The sequence below is a fragment of the Centruroides sculpturatus genome, unplaced genomic scaffold (genome assembly GCF_000671375.1).
Source record: "Centruroides sculpturatus isolate CEXI.00-Female unplaced genomic scaffold, Cexi_2.0 scaffold1487, whole genome shotgun sequence".
Classification (NCBI taxonomy): Eukaryota; Metazoa; Arthropoda; class Arachnida; order Scorpiones; family Buthidae; genus Centruroides; species Centruroides sculpturatus.
In genome coordinates this window covers 115,466-134,934 of record NW_019385691.1, presented here as the reverse complement: position 1 = coordinate 134,934, position 19,469 = coordinate 115,466, and the positions used below count along the sequence as shown (strand labels likewise).

The window sequence follows — 19,469 nt, the reverse complement described above, 5'->3', positions numbered from 1 at the left end:
TTTCTGAAAAAGGAACTGGTGACATACAGTTGTCTTGCTTACTTCCATCTATACCTTCTTTTGGGGTTTCCTCTGCTTTTTTCTACTAAAAATTGGTGCTGGAATATGTAGATTTTTAGAAAAGCTGCCCCCTGGTGACGATACATGTAGAAATTTCTTCTGTAAAAGTTCATCCGATGGAGAATTTTTTCTAATAAAAATTTTCTTCTTTTTCAGAAATTTTAAAAAATTTTAATTGGATGTGTTTTGTGTTTTTTAAAAGGACTTTTTGTAATTTTTCCAGCGACAAGCAGCCTAAAAAGAAAGGTCAGTCGCTGAAAATGTGTTAGTCTTGGAACACAAAAAATAATAAATGGTGATCCTTTTTGGACAGTTTTGTCTTCAATTTTATTAGAAAAAATTCTCCACTGGATGAACTTTTACAGAAGAAATTTCTACATGTATCGTCACCAGGGGGCAGCTTTTCTAAAAATCTACATATTCCAGCGCCAATTTTTAGTTATCTTCTACTTAGGGGGTGTCCAGAATAACCATATAAGAGAGACTAGCAGAGAAATTAAAATCTAGATATAAGAAAAAACTGAGTTGGGTCTTCAAGTTCCAAAAACCAAGAAATGAAGATGGTGGACAAGCCATGATAATCTGCTGGGATGGAATTAACCCTCTGGAATATATTGTTTAATCGATCGTTCCACACCGTAAAGTGGTTCAGTGTTTGTGTTTACTATGTTTCTTTTTCATTAGATGTCATCAATGCTTTAAGCAATGTCCTTAATAAACACAAATGACATTTTAACAATATTTGATTATTATCAATCTACTACTTTTATAAAAATCATGATTGTCTTAGTCCTAACTAGGAATCTGATTTTTCAGCAAACTGAAATAGACATAAGCCAACATAATTTGTTTTCCAGATGAGAGAAAAAAATAATTAAGATCTAAAGGCAATAAAATGTTAAAACAGTTTCTAGTGCTAAGAGCACTTATTAGTAATAAAAGGAACAATTATTAATTGCAATATAACTTATTTGTTGTGTGGATTTATTTGGAATTATTAAAAACATATCAACTTTAATTTGTCTCTGAAAGAAAACAAATTCCTACTAATGGGCATAAAAGTCAGTCATCCTGAATGATAAATCCAATATAAAAATTAAATTGTAATGTATTTTATTTAATTAATTAAATATTCTGGAAAACAATATTAAAAATTTTCATTGAAAATATTTCTTACTAAAAATTTTAATAAATTTTTAATTTACTAAATTAGTTTAATATAAATAACTATAAACAAAAACAAACAATGTTTAAATTTAGAGCATGATAGTCCAATTGGAAGCCCACGAGCCACATCTGGCCTGACCTTGGTAGATAATTGGCCTATATCATTATTATTTGGCAATTGAGGCATTTTAATTAACATACTCCTATGCATGACTTTCCACAGTCAACTCTTGCATGCTCAAAAGCATTACAGTATATCTAAATTTAAGAAATTTTGCTTTGAACATTTGTTAGTAGTACAAAACTTGATTATATGTAAATATATTTGATAATGAAAACCTATTAGCATTACTTTTTAATATTATCAGAAGATTTATTAAATTCAGATACTGTATTATGTCACATTATGTCTTATTACTATAAAATAGAAATTGATATTGCATCTTTAACAAACCCCACACAGTTCAGTACCTCACTAAAATATTGCACAGGTATACTTTTTACTGTTTAATTAATTAAGAATACAAATGCCTTATTTTCCACATATTCATAAAATGCTGTAATTATTTTTCTGCCTGTGACTTAATCTCAAAGATACAATTTGGCTTTTAAATTGAAAAAAATGTTGAACTCTGATTTAGAGAATTCATGATTTGTATTAATCTTAATCTTATTATAAAGTTACCTCCTTTCCTGCAAAATGATTCTGTAAAAATAAGTACTTGAATCGCCTCAGAACTGATATTTTCTAAACTAGATATACTGGAGCTCCGAGAACGAGACAGAGAATTATCAATCTTTTCTGTAAGAAAAAAAAAAGCACAGTTTTAATTTTTTTTTAATTTTAAAATATAAATAAATGTTTATAAGCTTAATAAATCACCGTTTCCACTTTTTAGTATCAAAATTTACCTTAAAATATAGAATAATTATATCTATAACTCTAGAAATAATTCATGAAATTTAAATATATTAATGACATACAAAAAACAGTACAATATATAATGTACTGTATATAGTGCAGTCATAATAAATATATATACTTCTGGCAATTAAAATTGCAATACTAAAAAGGATGCATATGATTGTCTCAAAATTTGCACGATGTATACATATATCATGGTAGAAGATATAAATGATTAGCAGCACAACACAAATGCAAATCATGTGAGCCAGTAACACTTCTTGAAGTAATATAAGAGTATAAGAGATAATAGTATAAGAGGTAATAGAGAACTGGTATTAAGTACTGAAATTATGTTTTCTTGCTGTTCTTGCATACAGGTGTTTAAGTATGCCTTGTCAAAAAATATGGCAGCCAGATCAAAAGGCTTCCAATTTTGATAGTGGGAGAACTGTGGCATATTGCGACTGTAGATTATCCTGCCACAAAACTGGTGTTTGTATTGGAAGAAATGTGGCAACAGTGATGTGAATATGGAATTGCCAGTTAAGGAGAGATGTCTTATCCAGTCAGCTATTGCTGATATACAGCCACATCACAAACCTCAGCTGAAAAATTAGGAAGTGTTGCACAAAAACCAGCTCAACATAGATGGTTTGATACTGTCTGCAGCATTAGCATCCATAGAACATTAAGCATGGCAAAACAATCATCATCATCTTTTCAGATAAATCCCACTTCTTTCTAAAGCATCATGATGGATGCATCCATGTGTGGTGACACTGTAGCAAAAGACTGAGTCAGGCTTGCATTATCCATCACCATACCAGTCCAGCACTTGATATGGGCTATCATTGCATTCCAGTCATGCTTGTGCCTAGCACCCATTTCCAGTACATTAAACACACATCATTACACCTCTGAGGTGTTGGAGCCTTTTGATGTCCTTTATCTTAAAGGCATGTCTGGAGCCAACCAACAGGACAATGCATGATTACACATGGCATGCATTGTCAAACAATTCTTTAATTGCAATTCCCACTAGGCTTCATTTCATCGTTGGCCTGCATGGTCACTGGATTTTCACCTATTGAACATGTATGGTACATGATCTTGCAATGACTGGCACATCATAGATGGCCTGTAACCACAGCAGTTGAATTATGGCAACATGTCAAAACCCCATGCACACATTCAATGTTTATTCCTCTCCAAGCCAAGTTCTATAGCAGTAATTATTATTGCTCATAATAATTGCATAAGATACTGACTTCTGTACTTTCACTGCTTGAACTGAGTTGAAATTGTAATAATTTCCCCATTCCATAAATTATCTATATAATACATACAGCTTTGATAGTTCTTGTCCTTTTTTACTGTTGCAATTTTAATGGCTAACAGTTTATATATTCTTATATTTCACATAAAAATTAAAATAACATACTATATTTTCAAACAGTAAAAAAATTCTACAAAACTCTAAAAAAGTTAGGTAAAGAAACATAAGTTATTTAAATTTTTAACAGTAAAAACTACCAATATCTAATATTCTAATTAAATTTTGCTAAGATAAACGACTTCCAACAACTTAACACTGCGTTGAATAATAACAATCCAAGAAAAACCTTTTTTTACGAGTGTTATGTCACTAGTAAATTCCACAAGTACTTTCGACCTCCACCGAGGACTGCTTCAGGTGGTGACTGGCCGTGTTTCGACCCGACCGTCGTAACGATGTTGCCAATGATGTAAATAAATAAATGTGCGCGTCGGGTTTTACCCCTCTGACCAACACTGTTCAAATTCCTCGAACAAATACTTCCACGCCTGTGCAAGTGTTTCCCCATCCTTGTAGTTGATGCAGTTGCCCCCCTGATAGCTTTATGAATCTCCCAGGTGGAGGTCAAAAGTACTTGTGGAATTTACTAGTGACATAACACTCGTAAAAAAAGGTTTTTCGTGGATTGTTATAAATTTTGCTAGTAATTTAGTACAATAAGTTAAGAAATCTGCATTACCAAGTCCAAGGTTATAGGTTCAGCATCTCATGAGTATTAATTATGTTAGCATGCTATATGATTGAGAGATAAGTAACTGACTCTTAATTTGTCATTGGATACTATTCACATTAAAATTATTTTCTATTTAATTGTCCCTGAGTTTATTTTAACATTTATTGTTATTGTATACTTTATTATTATTTGATAAATAAAGCAAAGCAGTATAATAAAAAAACAATTGTCATTTGATATGTATTTGTACCTTCTGCTTGTAAAGTTTAGAACCTTTTCAGTATTCCATTTCTAATGTAACTTATTTTATAGTTACATCCTACAATAAAGTGAAATATGGAAACAATTTAATGTTTGAGATAGAACCTTCTAAACTGCATATTAACAGATATTGTGTTTTCAATGGCTACTACAGAGGGGGCAGAGTGGGGTGGATTATACAAAGATTTTATTTCCATTCTTAGTTTTCTGTAGGATATATGCTATTGTAGTTCCATATTTTTGTGCATGTAACTCATAATGAACTGTTACATAAAATATTTTAGTATATGCATTTTTTATTAAAGTATTTTATATATATATATATATAATACTTATTAATGACTCATATGAATATGAGCCATTAATTTTGAAAGTGGGCAAGTCCATTTTGTGAAAAAAATAGTTAATTTGTAATAAAGATTAGTGGTAACATAAAAATTTATGTTTTTAATCAATTCACAATAAATATCTTATAATATCAATATAAATTTGTTACTAGTAATTTATACCGTCAACAACATTTATTGTGTGTTGATTTTGAAAGTGAGGCAAATCCACTCTAAAGAAAAATATATAAAGATATAATGGATTTATTATCCTATGTACTACCCATTCATCATGAATACCTTAAAAATTTGCACCATCTAAATTAAGAAATATCATTATATGTATGCAACTTATTACTGAATATTTTTTCTTATTTTATTTACTTTTCCCTATAAAATTAAATTTATTATTTGTTTTATTGTAGCTTTTTTAAAAATGTATGAAATGTTGAAATAAAATAAATAAGTAAATAAATAAAATATTCAATTTGTTATTATACTTATATTCCATTAAAAAAAAATCAACATTTTCAACAAATCATTGCTTTTGAAAGTGAGGCAAGCCCATTGGCACCATACCAAAACTATGATTTTTTTAACCTAACATGGATAACCATTATTGCATACTAAATTTACATGAAATAAGACCAAAAATATAAAATACCATAAGTCTATTTATGTACTGTTTATGAATATTTTTAAACCCATCCAAATGCAAACCATTAAATATCTAGCAATAACATAAAATGGATTTGCCCCACTTTCAAAATCAATTGCTTATATATTATACTTTAATAATATATATAAAATACCACAAAAATTCTACAAAATGGTCATTCCACAAAAATACAGTATATATATCTACTTTACTCAAATTAAAGAAAAAAAAATTAAGGCAAGTTTTGAAAATGTAAATGCAGTCGATACTGTGAGATGCCACGGGCATAGATATTTGACCTATGTCACTTACTGACACACAATCGTTACATTGGCTCACTAAAACTTTTTATACAAGGGCTTTTATTAATAAAAAGGATATAGACTATAGAGTCTCTATCCAATGTCAGGATGATGACACCAGTTAATGAAGTTTATAAATCGCGGATTAACACGCGTAATGGAAAGTTATGGAGATGATAAAATATTTTGATTCAGGCATTTTAAGAGACATTTCTTTAACATAAAAACGAATATTTAATAAACAAAAGAAAAACTATACAAATTGGACTTTCAAATATATCTATTTATACTATCGAGAGAGAGATCAGAATTCCAGTTACAATCATACTAGCTCAAAGTATACTCTTTTCTTCTGTATGAAAGTAGATGCTAATGTCCTTATCTTTGGTTAATTCTTTTAGTTTCGTTCTTGACCCTTTTTAATTCTCTGTCGGCACTTCATTAATTAATTACTTCAAAAACCCTTAAGCCCTTATCCTGAGTTAATTCGGGCAGTTTACATAGCATTACAGAAATCTCAGGTGTTTCGACCCCTTTGAAAATTTTTTTCTTTTTCGGATGTTTTTAAGTCTCCAAATTTTTTCAAAAATTTTTTCCAGCGCGAAAAAATTTTATCACAATTTTAATGTATCTTTAATGACGCATGATTAACACTTAATTGTTTTTTTACGGGGATTTTTTTTATCAAATTTTATTCATCGTTCTAAAGTTCTAGTGCATGGATTTTACTTCGGTAAAGTTATTTATAGCTACTTTCTGATGTCAAAAACAACCTCCAATAGTTTTTTAATTTTTTAAATTAATAGATTTTATTATGTATACGTTTAATTAAGTCGGGGGGTCAGAAATCGCAATAAAAAAACGTAATTTTTTAAAAATATACAGCCAGCTAGTATTTCTCCTCCTGAGACGTCTATGAGAATGTCCCGGAAAATACCAACACCAGCTGTTCTCAAGATCATCCAGCTGTAAACACAATGACTCATTGGTGTCAAATTTCGCAGAAAGGCGAGACAATGGAAAATAAAGTTTGAAGCTTTCTCTTCAAAATTAACGCATTTCTTTCATTTTTTTCAGTTTTAAGTATTTTTTATGTTTAATTACATTAAAATTAAAAACTGCTGTGTAGCAAAGGAGTTAAATAAACTAAGATAAAGAAAATGATTATTTTATTTTCTTTAGCAGTATATAATTTCGGGAGTTAATATTGGTGTTGGCCGTTCGGAGCTTATATGGAATACGTCTGTCCTCCTTGGGATCTTCTGGCGTACTCCCTGAATGATACTAAAGAATCCCTCCCTTTTGATGATTTTCTCCAATGAGAAAATTGAATTATTCCCACGTGTTTAGGATGAGTGGGGGTTTACAGAGGGGTAACTGGACTGTATGTGACTCAAAATTTATGAAGATAAGGGAAAACAAAAAGGATGTCGAACTTCTGTTGATAAGGAAGCTAGTTTTACCAGTTTCCTTCGTTTTTAACATTAAAGCCTTTCATTTAAAATCAGAAATATTACTTTTAAAAATTTATGTAGTCTATTTGACGTCGATTTTCAATTAATTAGGGGGGTGTCCAGAATCTCACAATACTTTTTGAAGTGAACAAAAAAAGTGGTACTGTAATGTTCTATTTTGAGTAGAACAGATTTTTTTTCCTAATAAACAAAGTTATGTTTGACCTCTAATTATAAAGCAATTTAAACATCTGGTTTTAGCAGACCATTCTACTATACAAAGAAAACAGGAGTTATAATTTAAGGACACCCACCCCTTTAAAAAAAGTGGTCTCATGCAAACATTTGCTAGTTTGCTTATTGGAGAGTGCATACAGTGAAGCCAAGAAAGTAGGAAAGTAGCCAAATTTTCCAGCTTTCACCAAATTTGTAACTTTGAATGAAATTTGGCTCCCTTTTTATTCTTTGGGCACCTGTTAAAGAAAAATATTTAATTTTTGTTATGCTGGGTTCCACCACCAGGGTGCGTTATGTAGTTTGCACAGCAGCAACACGTGTTCCTCATTCTTGTTCCCGCTTTCACACTGTATAGTCTGTAAAATAAAACCTCTCTGTCTTCCAGTTTGGAGTGTCCTTTATCAGCACCAAAAATTATTTTCTTCCTTTTCAAACAATCTTCAACAGAAAAAAAATATCACATATTTTTTTTTAGCTTTCTTTTGTTTCAACACTCTGATATACAGCTCTATACATCTCTTCCTCATTTTGTTCGATTTGAAAGTCATTTAGAATGTTAATTTGTTTATGTAAATAAATTTAACTTTATTTAGTAAATTAATTCAAAATATAATTTATAGATTTCAATCATCTTTCAAGCCATAACTACCTAAATTATACAAACTTGATCTTGACCCTAAAAATATTAATAGCTAGTTTGCTTTATCAAATATTCACATTAACTATTGTTTTCCTAGTGGTTCATATTAATGTGAGTTGACTGTATGTAGTGGTCTCATTTACTATTATTATTAGGAATATGTAGTAGTGTTCACTTATAACAAACTCTTGGTTACAACGAACTAATTTATATAAAAGTATGAATAAAACACCCATAAGAGCAATGTTATTTTTTCCAGCTACAACAAACTCATATATAATGAACAATATTTGCATTTAAAAAAATGAAAGTTATTGCTTATAATGGGTCATGCATACAAAGAATACTCTTGAGTTTTTAATAGGGTTTTTAAATAATTTTTCCTCCATAAGATAATGGAAGGTGACATGAAAGGGTTAAACAAAAGATAAGAGGCCGTGACCTAAAATGACCAAATATGAGAATTATTGTTTAATTTGGGTATATTTGCTTTTAATTAATTTTAATGCAATTTATTTACCTAATTTTTCATCACAAATTTAGATTTTTATACTCTCTCTATCACTTTTCTTACTTCATTAGGGTATTTTCTGAGGTTCATCTACCAGCTCATTAACAATGAACTTATAAATTTACACTGTCAAGAATTTTTATTTGTTAGTGCTGTAATTTAAATTTTAAATGTTACTTCTCATCTGTTATTAATGGTTAAATGATTTTGTTCAATTTCCTGCCCATTTAATGTTAGGAAATTGAAAGTATGCTTTTCATTGGCTAGAAAATTTATACTGTAAATACAGTATTTCAAATTTAAATTTCAAAACCAAACCATCACAAAATTTAAAATTTATGCTGTTATTGGTTAGAAAAATTCTGTTCACTGATCTTGGTTATAATGAACTGCAGGTAATCTTGAGGCGTATTGACTTGCCATTCATTAAGTTGAATGACAAGAGTGGAATTACAAAGTGTCATGTGTATGTCCTTGTGAAATATGATGACTAAGTGCTAAACAGTGAAAACAGAAACATAAGTCATTTACATTACAGACTAAATATGAAATTATTAAAAATCTGGAAAGTGGTGTAAAGCAAAGCAAATTATGTAAAGAAATGAATATAATTAAATCACAAATGAATAGTGCTATAACTAAATCAACAGTTATCATCATTTGGAAGAAAAAAGACAAAATACTTGCACGTTTCAAATGTGATAATTTAAATGATAAAAAGCTTAGAAAAATCAGCACGTGATGCCAAGTAGATCAAGTACTGTTAAAATAATTTTCTCAACAAAGACTTAAAAACATGACTATTAGTGTTGCTATAATGTAGTCAAAAATGGAAGAGTTAGTACTTTTTTCCAATTTGCTTCCTAAGTTTAAATGCAGCAGAAGTTGGATCAAGAGATTTAAAAAGAGACAATATTGGAAGTGGAAAGGTTGTTGGAGAAGCAGATGCAATAAACAGAGACATGGTAGAAGACTGGTTGCAAAATAAGTGATCAAAAATTAGAGAAAATTTCCAAGATTGTATCTTTAATGCAGATGAAACAAGTTGTTTTTATAAGCTTATACCAAATAGAATACTACAGTTCAAAAATAGAAAGCTGTGCAGAAGAAAAGTTATCTAAAGAAAGAGTTACTATTCTACTAGCACAAATCTTATGGGAATGGAAAAGAGAAAATTGTTAGTAATTAGTAAATTGAAAAATCTAAGATGTTTCAAAAATCAATGGATATTGATAAACTACAAATCTAGGCGAAGCGTTTGGATGACCTCTGACATTTTCTGTGGCAAACTGCAAAAATGAGATGAAGAACTGAGAAGAAAAAAAAAATTTATTATTGATTGATAACTGTCCTGTGCATCCCGTCATCAAGAATTTATGTTGCATTACATTGGTGTTCATGTCACCCATACAAGTTCAAAACTACAGCCTTTAGATCAAGGGGTTATTATACACAACTTAAAGAGCTATCAGTAAATTTATCTTTTGAAAGTGGTAACTTCTATAGATAATAGCAAATAATTATTTTCTATAAATCTTTATGCAATAAACTTTGTTCATATGGAATGGCAATATGTTGTAAAAGGGCAAAACACGCAATAAAAAGACAAAGAAAAATCAGTCAATATGTGTTTATTATATTGATTAGAGGGCAGAATACAGTTTTCCACTTTTGAGAGTATAAAGTGTAACTACAGCAACTCTTACTCTTCATTAACCTTCTAACAATTGGTAAATTGCAGTCATACTAAACTAAACTATAACTAATTATGGACTAATATAGGAAAGAGAAGAATAATACGAATAAGGATAAGAATAAGGGATGTACCAGTCATTCAGATGTGGATTGGTTGGCAACAATTGACACTATGATTGAATTCAAGATGGTCGGTTGGAATTGTTCAATCAGTTTGCATTGGCGAATATTTGATATCTTCATTGAAACTATCATTAAGGGCCTTACATGTGGCGAAACATTCTCTCACTTGCTTATTCACACGGATTAATCAGGTAGCTATATCCCAGTGCTGCACATGTTTCCTTACACGTGGCTGTGGATTCAGCATACATCACACATGGAGAAAGTCTTATTTACTTGCCAATTCCCAGTATCCTCACTAACTTGTAACTTCTCATTATTGGCTTTAAAAGGCAGACTAAAGAGATAAAACAGGGTAGTTGTTCCTGTTTTATCTCTTTAGTCTGCCTGATTGAGATTGAGGAGTTGAGATCACTCCTCAATCTGTTCGAGCTCCTTGATCTGACATCTAATCTCGTCAACCACCCAAAAACAACTGGATTTACACTCTCTCTGGCCTTGGGCTCTCTCACAAGGACTTTTCCAAATTGGTATGCTATGAGTCCTTCTTCAGTTTCAGTTTTGATAAATAAGCATACAGACAAAATAAAGGGGTATCTACGGGAAGCCTGATATCAGGAATATTATGTGAACTATCATGGTTCTATGCAATTTAGAGAAACACATTATTAATGGTTCAGAATGAATATTTTATTTTACAAAAGATATGTGGACAATGTGTGCATTATTTGGAAATACGGCAAGAGAATACACGAGTTCGTACAAGTAATCAACAACAGCAACAATAATGGATTAAAACTTAAACTAGAACAAAAAAGTCATGAATGGATACATTTTCTGGATATAGATATCCAATTGAAAGGAGATTGTATAACAACAGGTATTTACATAAAACCAACACATAGTCCACTTTACATTCCAGCTAACTCAAACGACCCACACGGATACAAACTGTCTGCTTTTCGTACACTCATTTGAAGAGCATATTCATATTGCTCTAATGTACTAGACAGAATGAAAGAGATTAATAGAATCAAAGAAATAGCTTCAAACTTGGGATATAAAAAGAGTACAATGGAAGGACTAATTAAAAGATATGAAAAAGAAAAAATTAAGAACCCAAACAAATCAGTTTAGAATTGCCAAGTTCACTTATTAACAAAGGGCACTACAACATAGTTTTGTCAAGTATGGCACAAGCAGAGGACTCTGTACTTAAATGGAGTGAAGCAACTATCCTTGGGACCATGCGTTTCCCATCATTAGTATTGCACAAAGAAAAAATTGAAATCTATAAAAGTAAATTAAAGGATGATTGTATTAATACCAGGGATGCAAATGGACTAGCTTCTGCATGGAAATTCTACATAAAAGAAAAATTAAAATATAAAAATTCTTAGACCATAACTGCCCTTATATTTTGATGCATTTTTAGATATTTTATTTTATTTATTATATTATATATGTCGTTGTTGCTTCAGTGTATTTAGTATATTTTATTTTGTTATTTATTTGTTAATTTATCTATTGTTTTTATTTTAAATTTGAATGTATAATATTCGGACATTCCATCGCTAGAATTTAAAATTTTAAAATACATTCAAATTCAATTACAACTGAAGATGGCCTATTCTATTAGGCTGAAAAAGTTAGTGCTTTGTTAAATAAACATTTCTCAGTGATAGAAGGTGTTTGATGTTTCATTAAGTGATAAAAATCAGTTTGCTTTTATTTGTGAAAGAATAGATCTAATGCTTATTTTTAAATTGCAAAATTCCTGGCACCATATTGTGAAGATATGATTTTTACAATATGCGTGTGTGATTAATGCTACAGATGCACTTGAGTTAGACAAAATGTGCACTTTATGATAAGAAATAAGAAAGTTTTCTTTTACTACACATACAATCAATAATTTTGAATACTTGAACATACATACTCATCCTTATTTACTTCATTACTATTTAACCATTACTTATATGTTAATAACTAGCAGATAAGCCCAGCGTTGCTTGGTACTTGGGCAAAAAGTAACAATAGCAAAGATTAAGATTATTACATTATAGCCAATCTTACCCGTTTTCACAGAATGCAAGAAATAGGTTCCCCTGTACCTGACTAATTAGAAAATTTTTAGATGGGTCTAAAATTATGTTCGATTTAACACAAAAAACTGCATCTGCACCTGTAAATCTTGCACTTTGCTTTCTCTCAACACTTCCATTCTTAACACTTCCACTGATGAAGCCTTAATCCTGTCCCTTTCCCCTCGGGGGGGGGGGGGGGTAAAATCCCTTGTTAGTGTGCGTTCTCATGACATACCCTAACTGTGTACCAAATTTCAAGGTTCAACTCCTAACCATGCTGAAATGCTCACAATGAAATGTTCATACACATGCGCACCATCTATAGTAGGATAAATGTACAATACCAGAAACCTTTGCGGGAGTGTATTAAACAACTTCCCAAAGTTTCAAGGCAATCGGATAAATGGTGTAGTAATGCATGAAGGACAGACAGACACACAGACATACATTCATTTTTATATATATAGATTAAATTATTGTTTGATAACTATAAAATCTTGATTTAACAGGCTAATTCAGGCAAGTAGTGTCCGTTAAAGTAAAAAGTCCCTTATATAATAAAATAGGTTTTCTGAATGCACGTGTTAAAAAATTGACAAATTAGTTCGTTTATTTGTTTTTACTTATATATATACATTAATGTAATTAAAATTAAGTGTGTATGAGAATTTCAAATTCATAGAACAGTTTTTTTATGTACATTATTGCTTATGTAATCATCATAGTTCTGAGACCATAATACACAAGTATACAATCTGAATCAAAATAAACAAACATATTTTGGAAAATACACTTTAATTGTATTTAACTAAACAATGTTCTCAAGAGTGGTGACTCTTGGGGATTTAAAAAAACAAAACACCCTCCTCTTACTTTAATTAAATATAAAAAGCATTTAAAAATAAATAGGGTGTTAATTTTCATATACGACATACAGCTTGATAATTTTGTTTGTTAAATCTGAACTCCATTAAATCAATATTTTATTGTATTTGAATCAATATTCCATTTTAAGAATTTTCTGTAACTGAAGCTGGCTTAAAATGACTGAAAATGTTTTTTACCAGAGCTGTCAGCCTGCGATTCTGAAAAAAGTTGATATCAAAGAAAAAATAAATAATTGACAACCAAAATTTTAATTGAAATGTAGTGATTTTGACAATTTTGATAGAATTTTCTATTGCAAGATGTACAGAAATAGTAAAATAAATTGTTAAATATAAGATTATTTATCACATCATTTTTGTATTTTACATCAGTTTCCATTTGTTATACTAACACAATAGAATAGGAATATCCAAACATAGGGTTAAAATCCAAAGTGGGATTACAAATTATTCTTATATGGCTGTGTAAACACTTTCATAAATATTACTCCTCTGTTTAAAAAAAAATCTTCAAAAGTATAGACGATGTTCAATTGAAGAAGATTGACAATGAACAACAACAACAACTACAAAAATTAATAGATTTATATATATGAAAAAAACAAATTATCCAAAAAAACAATAATTGTAAAGAAAAGGAAATATGCTGCAGAATTTTTAAAACATGGATATCCATAAAAGGAAGTTAATGGTGAGCATATTTCTTTTTGTGTAATTTGTAGCAAAACTTGTCAGGTTTCAAAGACAAAACAAATTTCAAGATATTAAGAATACTGTATTTGGAAATGAATCATTCAAAGTACATCAAAAAACAATTATATTTTTTGAAAGAAATCTATCTAACTAAAGTAAAATCTCATTAAATCAAATTGCATTAACTCAAAGCTATCTACAGCTCCAAGGCACAGGAATATAAGACTTTTCATATAATGAAATCTCATTACATTGAAATTGTCAGTATTTTTAACTCAACCCTATTTTCCCATGCACCCTCCACTCTTTGATGTGTCTATTGTTTTCATTTTCTCTTATGATTCCTTTGAATAGGACAACAGATAATTAAAATAAATATGATGGCTCTACACTTAACACAACATGCCATTACAACCTTGCATTAACATCCTTTTACTGATGGTGTGTTTTCACCATTCTGAATGGGACATGAAAAGACATCTTGACAATACACACAAAAGCAATGAATTTCCTTTTGTGTAATTTGTAGCAAAACTTTCCAGGAAGAATCTTGTCACAGAATTGTCCAAAAGCAATCAAATAAAAATAATTAAGCTACTTTTTCATTACAGCTTATGTGCTATATTAACATCAAAGAAAAACCTTTTGTTTTTTGGTAGCTAGACAAAATGGAAAAATAGTTAAATTCCTATCTTGACAATAGAAGAATTATAATTTTTTTATGGCCAAATGAAAAACCAAACTAGCTAAATTGGCAACTTTGGCTATCCTACAAACAACAGCTTGCCAACAGCTAATTCAGTCACATCATCTGGCATTTCATATTGGATAATGCTGTTTATTTTGTACTTAATAATTATTGTAATGATAATATATACAATAATATACATGTTATTGTCATGTCAATTTTTTTTTATTTGATTGTACAGAAAAATACAAAAATTTGTTTCAATAATAAAATTTTTTCAAAGTTTAACTCTTTAAACAAGAAATCAGCCAAAAGTTTAATCCATTTGAGACGAAGTCAGCCAAAGGAAAAGTTGTTTGACTGGTTTTGCTATACAAATTCCCTTGTAGATTAAGGAGTAAAAACAATTTCATGTTCAGGTAGAGGAAAAAAGTAATATTCAGAGCTTAAAGAGTTAAAATGAAACAATTCTCTTATATTTGAATAGTGTTTTTAACTAATTTTAATTTAATAGTTGTTTTAACTGTAATGTCATATGGACATAGATGAATTTATTATTTCCATCAGTCCAGATTACCTGAAATAAATGCTGGACATCGTAACACGGATAGCCATTTACAAAAGCCACAACCTGCTTAAATAAAATTTAAAAACAACATAAAATAAAAACATTTATTAATAAATAAATTATAAAATAAAATACATTTTGTTGAAACAACAGTAAATAAATAAATAAAAAAAAAACAAATTTAATCTGATATTTAATGAGTGTTGTCAAATGTGATTAAATGAAAAGTTATTAAAACAGATTTTAAAACAATAGCATTAATTAATAAGTGAAAAGCTAAATTAATAAAAATTATTTATCAAATAAATTTTGTTTTTTTTAAGTAAGTTATAAATAAAGTTTATTAAGTTTCTTATAAGAACTGATTAATCCAAAACAATGCTTTTCTTATCAAATTGCTGTTCAATAGCAATAGATAACAATTGCTAAGTTCAGTTGTAACATGTGTCAGGTGTGTGGATGTCAGCAAGTGGTGATGGACAGTCCACAGCTTTGTCACACATGTTAGGTGGGTGAGGTAACAGTATCCCCAAGAATGTGGGGGAGATTGTCCTGCCTAGAGAGGGAGAAATGGTGAGAGAAAGAAAATTTGTGCGCTTCCTTTTGGGTGTGTAGAGTCAGAGTTGTGTGTGGAGGCAGTACTGAGAGGAGTGCTGACCGCAGTACTAACTGGGGAGCTAACCAGAGTGGGTAGCTGTGTGGCTGGTCAAGAACCAGTATTGTAATTACCAATAATTGTCGGGTGCCGGAGTGTTGCTCGATTGTGGAGTGCCAGAGAGTCACTCGCAGATTCGGAGATATTAAAGTGTCATTGTATTGTTATTGTTAAAAAGGAAGTGTGTGCTGTGTTCCTTTAGACCGCGTAAACGGGAATATTTCATACCACCATCATCACATCATTTTGTATACAATAACAATTTATGAAATAAAGGTGTTTGACAAGGAAAGTATTGTTTTAGACTATTGGTTCTTATAGGAAACTTAGTAAATAACACAATATTTATGATAGTCACTCTTGGAACTGTAAAGATCATGATATGAATTTCAAAATAAACAAACATATTTTGGAAAATACACTTTAATTGTATTTAACTAAACAATGTTCTCAAGAGTGGTGACTCTTGGGGATTTAAAAAAACAAAACACCCTCCTCTTACTTTAATTAAATATAAAAAGCATTTAAAAATAAATAGGGTGTTAATTTTCATATACGACATACAGCTTGATAATTTTGTTTGTTAAATCTGAACTCCATTAAATCAATATTTTATTGTATTTGAATCAATATTCCATTTTAAGAATTTTCTGTAACTGAAGCTGGCTTAAAATGACTGAAAATGTTTTTTACCAGAGCTGTCAGCCTGCGATTCTGAAAAAAGTTGATATCAAAGAAAAAATAAATAATTGACAACCAAAATTTTAATTGAAATGTAGTGATTTTGACAATTTTGATAGAATTTTCTATTGCAAGATGTACAGAAATAGTAAAATAAATTGTTAAATATAAGATTATTTATCACATCATTTTTGTATTTTACATCAGTTTCCATTTGTTATACTAACACAATAGAATAGGAATATCCAAACATAGGGTTAAAATCCAAAGTGGGATTACAAATTATTCTTATATGGCTGTGTAAACACTTTCATAAATATTACTCCTCTGTTTAAAAAAAAATCTTCAAAAGTATAGACGATGTTCAATTGAAGAAGATTGACAATGAACAACAACAACAACTACAAAAATTAATAGATTTATATATATGAAAAAAACAAATTATCCAAAAAAACAATAATTGTAAAGAAAAGGAAATATGCTGCAGAATTTTTAAAACATGGATATCCATAAAAGGAAGTTAATGGTGAGCATATTTCTTTTTGTGTAATTTGTAGCAAAACTTGTCAGGTTTCAAAGACAAAACAAATTTCAAGATATTAAGAATACTGTATTTGGAAATGAATCATTCAAAGTACATCAAAAAACAATTATATTTTTTGAAAGAAATCTATCTAACTAAAGTAAAATCTCATTAAATCAAATTGCATTAACTCAAAGCTATCTACAGCTCCAAGGCACAGGAATATAAGACTTTTCATATAATGAAATCTCATTACATTGAAATTGTCAGTATTTTTAACTCAACCCTATTTTCCCATGCACCCTCCACTCTTTGATGTGTCTATTGTTTTCATTTTCTCTTATGATTCCTTTGAATAGGACAACAGATAATTAAAATAAATATGATGGCTCTACACTTAACACAACATGCCATTACAACCTTGCATTAACATCCTTTTACTGATGGTGTGTTTTCACCATTCTGAATGGGACATGAAAAGACATCTTGACAATACACACAAAAGCAATGAATTTCCTTTTGTGTAATTTGTAGCAAAACTTTCCAGGAAGAATCTTNCTATATTTCAGCCACTGAACCGTGCAACTCCCCAACTCTCGAATTACCAGAACTTTGGGTAACAGCCTTTAAACAACTAAATCCACGATGTTGAAGTCTTTGCTACTCGGATGTCTTTTTGACATATCTTATACTTTATGCATGTTCTGGGCTCTTTTACGGCCTTATTCTTCCTAAAACATGCTTAAGTAAAACTGTTTTCGTTCCACGCGCTATGATGCATAAAATGATTTTTAAATAACATTCAAAAATGAAAAAATCAGTTAATTCGACGGAAATATTGTTCGATAATTTCGAAAATCCGAAATTTGTGAAACTGTTGGATAAGTGTTCGAAAATCTTAAGCTGATGTATTCGATAGACCGCCTGAAGACGGTAGTTATATACTACTGAAAGTGCTAGCGGACGAGTTCATTTTCTAAAGTCGGACGAGTTCATTCTCCAAGATGCCACTCCTGTAACGCCACAACACGTAAGTGTTATAATCATATAATGACGAGCCTTTTATATGCCATAAATGTAGAACCACAAGTAGCTGAATGTGAAACCATATAATTTTCAAAAAACAGAATTTGAAAACTGGACCAACCAATCTTGGAGTTAGATAGGTGAAATCCAAGACCAGATATGGAAACTTTAGGGGTAGGAGGCCTTGATTAACTATAAATGAACTTCTAATGCAATCTGGATACAAAAACAAAAACTGCACACACATAAACTGGAACTGTAATACTCAAAGAAATAATGCCTAAACACAATTTCCAGCAAACAAATAAAAAATTTTTACTGGTCAAATATTTTCAGCCACAGTTTATCAGTCCTCGTCAGGAACGAATACAAAAAACAGTTCTATCAATCAAATATTGCTGTGTTCTAAATTTTTAAACCTTTCAAAAACATGTTCAAACAAGGCTGTGATGAACAGTTTACATCATACATAAAATGAGCAAATTTTTTTACAATGTGTAATGTTAAAAATAAAATTATTAATAAAATTAAATTTTAAAATGAAATTATACATAGAGCCTTTGACCAACATGACATAAGATCATTGGAGGCCTTAGAAATTTACAGAGCTGACCAGATCGGAAATTGCATCAACACAGATTGCATTTCAGTACCACAAGCCTGGAAATATTACTTAGACTGCCATAAAATTTCAGTTTAATAATAATTCCATTTTTAACATTATACATTGTAAAAAAAAAATGACTCATTTCATTTATGATGTAAACTGTATGTCACAGTCTCATTTCAATCATAAATGAAATGAGTCATTTTTTTTACAATATATAATGTTAAATAAAATAAACACCTTTTTCTATTCCAGCACAACGTTTAATAGGTTCAAATTTGAACTGAAGAAGATCGCTTAAAATGGTCAAAACGTTTTTAACATATTAAACGTTGTGCTGGAATAGAAAAAAATGTTTATTTTATTTAACATTATATACAGTAGAGTGTCGATTTTCCGAATCAATTGGGGACTGTGGTTGTTTGTATAACTGAAATTTCGGATAACCGATTTATGTACGAAAAAATAGTTAACGTATCTGATGTTGAAATTTTTCTCCGTTGCGTGTCGCTTTGCGTTGAATTTTCGTCGATGTTAAGCCTAACGAAGACTATTGTATCGTTAAAAATTATTTTTTTATTTTGTACAAACAAAAAAATATATTGAAAAATATAAAAACAATAAAAAATTATACTTCAGATGTTAATTTAGTATCAAAAACGTAAAATATTTGAGTAGCCCAAGACATAAGCCAAAGATTGCAG

The 19,469-nt window shown here is 29.9% G+C and overlaps 1 protein-coding gene across 3 annotated transcripts in view; it reads right to left on the bottom strand.

Moving 5' to 3' along the window:
- The window catches only part of LOC111641238 (syntaxin-binding protein 5-like), a 122,990-nt gene that overhangs the window by 603 nt on the left and 102,918 nt on the right, over nt 1–19,469 (bottom strand). The window contains exons 12-13 of one of the 3 annotated variants that reach the window (XM_023387374.1): nt 15,283–15,339; nt 1,913–2,029 (exon numbers count right to left, since the gene is read on the bottom strand). In XM_023387374.1, coding sequence (XP_023243142.1) covers nt 1,913–2,029; nt 15,283–15,339 — 174 coding nt within the window. The remainder of the gene's footprint in view (nt 1–1,912; nt 2,030–15,282; nt 15,340–19,469) is intronic. The other 2 variants (XM_023387375.1, XM_023387376.1) reach the window with 2 other exon arrangements.